The following is a 9,826-nucleotide window of genomic DNA, read 5'->3' as shown; positions in this document are numbered from 1 at the left end:
TATATATATATATATATATATATATATATATATATATATATATATATATATATATATATATATATATATATGTTTCCAATCCCATTTTCCGCTCTTGTTAAGTGTTATTGTCGCACATTCCATACATTTCTCTTCATTCTCACTATTCACCTGGATGACATATATATTTGTAACTATATCTATATAGAGTGATAGACTATCGTATACAAGCCAGGGAACTTTTTTGAAAGAATTAAAATTCCCATGGATCTCCCCGTTCTCCCTCTTACCTACCCATTTGCAATCTTCTTTGTTTTTATCCTTCTTAACATTGTTTAATTCTGCCTCCCCTATGCATCTTTTATTAAAATGCACTAAAATGTATGGCATTTAGAAAGAGTATATTGAGGTAGTCGCAAATTACCAATGAGCAAATGAGATGAAACGATTTCATTTAATTCAGTATTCAATCTTAACTGCTTAATTTCACAAATTCTAGACTTAAATGTCATCCGTCCATGCAAAAGTTGAGACAATTTTTCTGCCAAATCATATTAGTATGGCCAGGGAAACTCAAGAAGGCTTAGAAATGAATTTACTTTATGCCAATGAGTTATGAATGATAACTGATAACTGATATAATGCTGAGAGTTTCGTCCATTATTATTCGGTCATACAAACTTTCCATTTACATTATTACTGCTCGTAATTTCATCGTGACAACTGCTCTTATTGTTCAATTATTTCAGTTCAAGATGGAACTTCCATACCATCGACCTCACAATTTTCTCTTGAATTAAGCACATCTAAAGGGAAATAGCATGATAAAACCTTTTTTCTTTTTCTAAACCAATTAGCACTGTCGAGATCACTGTGCATGTGAATATGGCAGAACTTATCAATATTGCCATATTTTCCTGTCTTAGTTATTATCATTCAACTACGTCACCAATAAATCCAACATATACAAGTTTTTCAAAGGATCTTTGACATTTCGAGACAAGATAATCCAGAGATACGAGTTCTTGGGCAGCTGAAATTCATCTTGAAATTCATTTACCAGCCTATCTTCAGACACTCTCTTGATTTTTTATAGTGTAGCCTTTCGGTCATTTCAACCATAACAGTAGTTTTCCGTCAAGATCATGTAGAAAGGAACCCTTCCTTATTGTCGTACCGAAGTTGCGAGATGCTGAGACCGCAGGTGGTAGATATTCTTGTAAATCTTTTGTTTAGAGAAAGAACCAGCGTGTAACAAATTATACGTACCGCGGCTGAACTGCACAGTGCCGCAGTGTTAAACATCGTCGCAAAGCTTTTCAACACAACTATCAGAGAAAGAGCCGAAGGACCGACCGGAAGTGCCCTCTGTTCATCCAAACATCTGTCCGCAGTACCTCCCACTTCCTTCCTGTCTGACTGATGCTGTTTCTACCTGCAACAACAAATCAACCAGCCGACTGCTCTTCTTTTTCCTGTTTTGCATGTAGTTGTAGTCGCAGGATCGTTTGGGAGGTACTCCGGATACAGCATTCACTTGCAGCATTGCACTTGACTATAACCCGCTTCCGATTCTTCTTCACTATCAGCAACAGCACCAGGCTTAAGCACTATCAGCATCACTGCATCTCTTTTTGCAATTGATATAATCCCCATAGTAGATCAGGTGTTCCGTAACTTCGGAAAACTCAGTACGTAAAGTGCTGCTTCCTTTTTTACCCGTCTTTGTCTTCTTTGAGTTCTACCAACAGGCCGGACCGATCCATTTATATGTGTATTTTTCTGTAGTTTGCATCCGTCCATTGAAACCACCCAGTTTCTAAGGCATGCTTGTCAGTTCATTACATTGTCTATGACCAGACATCTTCATAACACTGTTACGTAATAAGACGTGGTCAGGTGCTGACCACTGAAGTGACGCTAGTCCTATCTAAGACACTTTTTTCCCTTCTTATTCGATTTCCGATTTGCACATGCATTAGTTCCGAAGGATACTGCACCAACGGAGAATGCTCTCCACAATCTTATAAAACTTCATTAGCAATGAAGTCATGTGCCCCTTCATAATGGAAAGTAACATTCAGGTAACGCAGACCCCCATAACCCTGTCAAAGTTCATTCTTTCTACTGTCGATAGCATCTTAATCAAAAAAACTTCAAAATGATGGTATTCTTCTGGACCCGACTGGCGTGAGGACCGTATTTGCACACGTCATCGTCTTGAAATGTAGCATTCTGCAGGAAGTACTAAAAGACTTTGTTTCAAATGATTCAAGGAATATTTCCCAATTTAAATTTATGTTTTCGGAAACGGACCAGCTAACGGACTGAGAGATCTGCCATATTTTTTTTTTTTACCTCAGGCATACTTTTATCACTTTTCTACTTGTTATTCGTTTTTCTTTCAGCGATGCATAATTTTTGGGTTTATTACAAAACAGCTCTCGTTTCGCCATATTGATACCATATCCGGAAGTATGTTAAAGAAACATGGTTAATATTAACATCAGTATTCCAATCCCAAAAATTATGGTACTGATATTTCAGCTTATTTTAAACTTTTATAACAGTAATATTGAAGGAGCCAAGAATTGATAAAAATGTTCAACATAGAGTTAGGTCATTGGAATTACCTTAGCAGATTATTAATTATACTTCGAAGAAAAGCAATTAAAAATGTACCAGGAAAGTGTGTGGCACAGAGGCAGCGAAAATGCAGTAATGCGAGTGATAAATTGTTAAATGCTTCAGAAGGCGATACGCCCGCACCCAACTACGACCACACCGTCCTTGTCTTAGCTGCTACTCTTACATTGCAAAGAGATCTTCGTCTTTGCTATAGTTACAATTGTGGTATGTGTGATACGAGGGGTCATTCGTCAAATACGGATCATTTGTCAAATGCGCTTCCTGAAAACCAAATCGATGTGATTATTTTAGGACATCCATCCTTCCTCCAACACCCGCCGCAATCAATTTAGAAGTGAAGAAGTCAGAAATCAGATCTGTAAACAGCGTTGTTTATTACAATATTGGCATTTGCCAGTTAAGCTTAATATGTGTATTTCACTCTTACATAATCTCAGATATATTCTTTTCTTCCATCGCTTCTCACTCCATTACCTATCTGTTTGTCATAAATTTTATCCTTTTTTTTTTAATATTTTAGTGATAAAGTAGCATCCGAGATGTTTTTACCTCATTCTTTTAGAGTTCATTTTCAACTAAGTAGAATTGTATTAGTCACCGATCGATACATGGTATGAAGCCACACTTCGTATCATCTGCCGAAGGACCGCTACGCAACATACCACCCCTGCGATTACGTCAAGGCACAAAAAGAATATTCATCTAATTGTTCCGGGTAATGTCGGTGATATATCTTTTACCTTATATTATTTCAAGCGGTCATTGACCTAACCTGCCTAAAATATCAAATCCTTCATTTTCATATATTTCTGATGATCGAAGTATATACTTATTTCTTCTTACAAATATCGTCATTAACTGTAGTTTTTTCAGACATATTCGTGTAAAGAACTCTTTAGTCAGTTATTAAAACTTTTCTCCATTAACCCACTCCGAGACCATCTCCATTATCTTTCTCATCAGCAATCGTCAGCTGTCACCACTATCAGCATCATCATAACCTGAATTATTATTGTTATTATTATCGTGAAAAATATTTTCATCTCTCGATGATCACCATTGTCCAGTGTGATCATTGTCATCTTTGTGGTCACTATCATCATTATCAGCTTTTTTCTTCACCAACAGCAAGACCATTCTCTGAACACCTCAACCACTTGTCATTTTTTACATTTTCTGCTTCACTGTCTTCCAAAATTTGCAGAATGTTAGTTTCCCCCAATCGCGTTGGTCCTGTTAATTAAAGGAATGAGAACATTTAATATGCTGAGAAATACTTCAACTTCTCAAACAAATATATAATTATATTGATACCTCTTTTAGAGATTCTCAACATACGGCATGTCTGAGGAATAACGGTAGTATTGATTAATTTTCGGTGAAATAAATATTCACATTTATATTCATATTTATGCATAACTGCATATTAAGTCTGTAGAATATATACAACGGCATGCCTAAGTGGATAAATATTTGGTAGTATCGTGTCAAGGAGTGGAAAGAACCTGCGTTGTGTTTCCCTCATTGCTGATTTTCTCACTTACAAAACTAATTTTGAACTGTTTCGCAAGTTTACCACAGAATCTAGGGTAGATAGTGCAGTTATTTACTGTAATAGGTAGTTTATGTTGTAATATCAACGTTATAATGCATGAATACAGTATTAACTGCTGGTCGATAAATATCGGAATTCGGGCCCACCCATACAAACAGGTTTTCCCAAAAGCAGAGATCACCTCTTTCCTGTTTTATTAAATAAAACAATCTTATTGTATTGGAATGTTGTATTTGTGAGGAACAACCACCATACCATGTGTTGTAGATGGCAATCAAGGAAGGATACCAGGCCTTCTGCGGTAAGAGTAGCGGCGATTTGGAAGAAACTATGAAAGGAATGAAGCAATGAATGAGACAAACAGGGCAAAACGATTGCCAGTAACCTTTTCGGAGCGGTTAAAATTGTAGTCGAATCAATATCTTTTCACCCAAATCAAGGCTCTATGGCAACGAATGGGATGCCATCGTCAGACGACCAAGGTGAACTCATCGAAAACAACCCAAAGCCAGTGGAACCCATCAACCAACTTTAATGACAACATCATCAAAGCAATACCACCTTTACGATGATATCAGCAACCAACGAATTTCCGGTTTCTTCTCACTCCAAAAAATAAGAAAGCATTTTCGATGGAAGTGCTCCCCACATTGAACAGTCAATCACACTAATTGAATTATTGACTGAATATCTGATTTACCTATTAATTAACCAATTTGACGGATTAGTTCGTCAAACTGTTTGACCCATTGTTTGACAATGTCACGAATGACCAACTGTTGAATTCAGTTTTCCTTCGCTATGCTGCTGAAATACGAAAGGAAGTACTGTTGTTCCTCATCTGCCCAGTTAGTTTCAGTTTGAGAATAAGTTTTTATAAATTTACGACAAGGTAGGCCGACGATCTTCTGGAAGTTACATGTAACATTTGAGTTTTTTATGCAGGATATCACAATTTTTAAGATTTCATTCTGTCATGGGATAACTCCTTAGGTCGGACGAAATTCTGTAAAGCAATCAATTAGCTCCGGAAAGCGCGAAGTCTGATTTATCCAATTTTTTTGATAGCCATAATGCAATAAATCCATAAAATTTATAGATCTCACAATTATCGAAAGGATGGGAGAGTCGGACAATGGGAATCAAATTCGTTAAGCTATCCGATTGTTATTTTGAATAACTCATTTATCTGTTAGACAATTTCTTTCATAAATTATTCATAGCGTCGAATTAGGCCTGTTATTGTCAGGCTCCGTCAACTCAATAATCAACTAAATAACACGAAGTATCATTTAGTTTAAGAATCTTTGATTTTTTTTTCAAGCAAATGAATATTTTTGTGTCTTTTGTTAAAAAATAAAAGATTTGACGTATTTATGAACTTTCCAATTTCTTATATTATAGGAATAATATTAATTCGACAATTCTATGTTGTGGCTCTTTTATTATTTGGCAGTACATTCATCCCTAAGGTTGAAGGAAAGCGAAAATGATCTAAAAATAGATAAAACAAATTTATGAATTAATTACATGAAAATTCTTTGCTTTCATTTCTTGATGGATTTAACTTGTCTTTCCAACTTTTTCGAAATTAAACTTTGTTTCATTGAATTTACGCTTAAAATTAAACTTATCATTTCGTATGCAAATTTTTGTCGGACTGTGTAATGCCACATGTGAGCATAAATAAAATCTTGTGCCAATAGCACTCCATTAATGTTCCGGTCGAGAAGTGAAATGAAATCTCTCTTTTAGATCGTAATGAATTCAAAATCGATTTTATATCGTTTTCCTTGACTTCTTTCAACGATTTCACTAAATTTCTTTGTTATCATTTCCGGTTTTCTGTGCATCACTTTTTTGTATGTCTTTTCGTATTATATGAAATTTTGTTATTTCGAAGCTTAGGAACTTGAGAAATCTTTAAGGCTTAAACTTTAAGCCATTGCCATTGAGCAAATACTTTTTGCGGTAGGGTTGTATCATTTTGATCTCTTCAATGTTCTCGTATTGCTTATGTAGAAATTTTCACAGACTTCCTTTGTGTCTTAAATTTACTTATCTATTCGCTTTTAGTTATTTAAATTACATGATATCTGTTTACTTTCCTTAATTGAGACTTATCCAATGCTGCATCACACATTGCATCCAATCATAATTGCAAATGTGAAGTTGGAATCTCGATTAATCTAACTATTATACATTTCTGAAATATAAAAATTTGATGTTTTTGTAATTCGGAAATATATTTGCTTATGTCCATAGCTGGTTTTATTCCGACGTTATTTGCGTGATAACTGTAATCTTTGATTTTATTACCGATTTCATTAGCTATTATGTGAGAATAATATAGCTTAGGATAATGCTCCACAGTTTGCGTTCCATTATGTTTAGTATGCTAAGAAGAGGATTCAGAAACAATTAATGAACAGTTCGTTTGGTGATTTTAAGTAGTTAGTAAATATGGAATTATTAATTACTCCTACCGACATATCTTTCTTTTTACTAACTTATTCATTTGGAACAATGCAACTTGTTGCAGTAAATAATGTTGCGAAACTGTGCTTTAATAAAGAACTCCAAAACTCGAATTCTTGTCTGCTTATGGATTATAATCATCAATAATTGCTTATTTACTTATTAGTTTGCAGATAGTACTTGTTATGTAATGAGCAAATGTGAATTAAATGGGCAAGGACATTCCGTGGCCAGAGCGTCAACATCCGCCCCGTCCTCTACAACTTCGACATTATTATCTTTATCTTCATCTTCGATACCACCAGCTTCATCGTCACTGTTGCTTCCATCATCCTCATCGACATCATCATCAGCATCAGTGATTCGTGGAGCTAAATGTGCTGCGCCATCATCATCATCACCGACATTACAGGTCACTGAAAGTGGTAGTAACTCCACCATTTGCGCTGCGACCAATACAAATACCAGTGGTAGTTCTGCCTACTATCACCATCGTTCTGGACGGATACTTTGTGATGGATATTTGAGGCTTGTTGAAATATTACGTGTCAATATCGTTCAACTCCGAAATTTGCCTATTCGAAATAATCATGGTAATGGAAGTAGTAGCAATCATATCAGTAACAACGACCATGTTCGACCAGTAACAGTGCTAGCACGATTGGACACTTTCAACATTTTTCAGTCAACATCAACTGCTAATGGAAATATGTAAGTTTTGCTAGCTTTTATGAAATCATTGAAAATTAAATTAATTAATCATTAAAGCAGTCTTAATAAGGTTTTAGTAAATTGACTGAAAGGATTTGGATTTATTCATCAAACTGGAATTGAGGATCAGTTTGTTCGGAACAAAATTTCTTTCTACTTGGGTTACAGGTCAATGATACCTGATAAAGACAGAAATCATTGCAGACCTTGAATATAATCGTCCTATGACAAGGAAAAAAATAAGGAACAACTTTACTTGCATTTGTGGGTTTTCTGTGCTTTACTCATACTTTAAACTTGTTTTCATTTTTGGAATAGTGTACAGTGAAGCTTAAGAGGTACTACATGCGACTTCAGATTCCAATAATTTTTGGTTCGAATTCCATTACGTCCGAAGTTAAGGAGCCAAGAACCAATAGAGCCAAGACTGTATCTGCATCACATCATTGCAAATTTCATAATTTTCATCTTTTTATTTTGAGATTCACAAAAATGTGGATTGAATGTGAAAATGTGGTCAACGAATGCTTTTTAACACATGTAGTTTTATTAATCTATATAGAATTTTTGCTTACTTATTCCTTGACGAAATGAAAACATAAAAAAGTCCAACTTTAACTTTGTCTCTGTTGGAAATCGTGTCAACAAAGAGTTTTTTTTTTCTAAAATTGTATCCATACAGAATTTAGTTCACTTTTACTTAAATTCACCGTTTTGACGTAGCAAAAATCATTTGCTATTTTCGATAGAAAGTGATAATCAGTTGTTTGTAATCTCAAACTGATTTTATATATTCCATTTTTCTTTTTTTGATTTGAAATTTCACATCATTCGGCTTTACACGGCTACAATCCAAACGCCAATATTGGTCGCCTGAGAAAGGCCATCATTCTCAGGCCCAAACTGCATTGTTAAGAAGCACGTTCCAGTATTCCTTTTACTCATTTATTTTTAGTTTAAGGATCACATAAGTTTGATTTCTGAAATTCAAATTCAACCATTTGAATTATTCGAATCGTACTCATGCGTGCTCCATATGAAAAACAGAATCATTTTTGAGCGCTTGCTTTTATATATTTCATAATTTTGTTATCTTCGCTTTAAAAAAAAGAAAAAAAATTGTATGCTAAATCAAGATTTAAAAAAAAAGAAAATACGGTTTTTTTGGTGCTTCATTGTGTAATATTAAAAGAAATAGTTATAGACTCCCTGTTCAAATTTACCGAACAGTTCGTGAATCATTTACCTGTTTCAGATGCTGTTTTGGCGATGATTTTGTTCACGAAATTTCGAACACTTTTTCGCAGCTGCATTTTTTAATAACCGAAAATGTGGGCAATCGCTTACCGCGACAAATTGGTTTAGTGAGTATACGAAAACGTGATATTGTCAAACATTCCGGTGAGGATCGCTGGTATCGAATACAAGCCATCAGCAGACAGAATGATGTTTCTGGACAAATTTGCATAGATGTACGTTGCGAACCAACCAGGAAATGTCTCGCTATAAAGTAACCGCTTTCGGTTTTAGTATTTCATGGTTTTTGTTCTTAAACGGTTTTTCAAATCTTCGGTTAAAAACTTTTTAGAGACTTTATTCGTCGTTACACTGTTTACAACTAATCCAGGTAGAGAATTTCTCAACGTACATATAAGTGCCACCTTATGATAAAAAAGTATTCTGGACTTTAATAACGAACTAAGAATGAAGATATAACTTGTCAATTAATTTATAATTCCATTTGACGTTTAGTAGTTCCGGATAGTAAGAAAGATTCACTTCTATACCAACAGTAACCGTAATCAAATATTACCAGTAATAACACGATTAAATCGCCCATAACTCACTGTCGCAATCATTATTATGAGATATAAAACATCGATTTAGAAATAATTAGTTTGCAACTTTCATTGAATCATAGCATCTGTAATTATCATCTTCACTAGTAGTAGTTAAATCATTGTTTCATGATGAAACGCACCACTTGAGCCTGAAGTAGAATCTCAGGACTTCATTTTTGGAAACTCGATGCTTCAGTTGTAATTTAGAAAGTGGGGACGAGCAATACCTAACTTGGTAAGTAATCTAAGGAGAATGAGAACTGAAAAGGTACATGCAGTGAAATAGTTACAATATTTTCAGTACGTGCTATCACCACAATCTATCAGATGTTTTGAACAGGTTCCGAGACCTCTCGGTTGAAATTCTAAAAACTATCATCATCAACATTATTAGAGCATCATCTTTATTGCCATTTTCGTATTTGTCATCATGTCTGGATAACAATAATCCCGAGGGATTAAGAATTTTGATTCAAATTTAACACGCCTGAGCTTTTCCCTTGTTCTGATTCTTGTTCGCTCTATCTCTCTCTCTCTCTCTCTCTCTCTCTCTCTCTCTCTCTCTCCTCTCTCTTCTTCTTACTTAACTTAACTTAACTTAACGTACTACGTA

General features: G+C 34.8%; 3 protein-coding genes across 3 annotated transcripts in view; 2 read left to right on the top strand and 1 right to left on the bottom strand.

The window, feature by feature from the left end:
- Positions 1–1,248: 1,248 nt before the first annotated feature.
- LOAG_09729 (hypothetical protein) lies at positions 1,249–1,635 on the bottom strand (the record flags this gene model as incomplete). Its single annotated transcript, XM_003145256.1, has 2 exons — positions 1,249–1,390; positions 1,517–1,635. Coding segments are annotated over 2 exons (261 nt in total), but the record flags the coding sequence as incomplete, so codon positions are not given.
- An 890-nt stretch (positions 1,636–2,525) lies between these two features.
- Positions 2,526–2,960, top strand: LOAG_09727 (hypothetical protein; the record flags this gene model as incomplete). The annotated part of the gene is made up of 1 exon (XM_003145255.2): positions 2,526–2,960. The coding sequence occupies exon 1, from the start codon at positions 2,580–2,582 to the stop codon at positions 2,958–2,960; it is 381 nt and encodes a 126-aa protein (XP_003145303.1). The 5' UTR covers positions 2,526–2,579.
- Positions 2,961–6,851: 3,891 nt separating this feature from the next.
- The window catches only part of LOAG_17173 (CBR-GAP-1 protein), a gene marked incomplete at its 5' end in the record, with an annotated part of 15,990 nt that continues 13,015 nt past the window's right edge, over positions 6,852–9,826 (top strand). The window contains 2 exons of the mRNA XM_020449833.1: positions 6,852–7,372; positions 8,628–8,882. Of these exons, the coding sequence (XP_020306571.1) occupies positions 6,852–7,372; positions 8,628–8,882 (776 nt within the window). The remainder of the gene's footprint in view (positions 7,373–8,627; positions 8,883–9,826) is intronic.

Source organism: Loa loa (genome assembly GCF_000183805.2).
Source record: "Loa loa unplaced genomic scaffold supercont3.47, whole genome shotgun sequence".
NCBI classification, from domain to species: Eukaryota; Metazoa; Nematoda; class Chromadorea; order Rhabditida; family Onchocercidae; genus Loa; species Loa loa.
The sequence above is the reverse complement of the archived record's forward strand: the minus strand, read 5'-3'. Positions and strand labels throughout refer to the sequence as shown.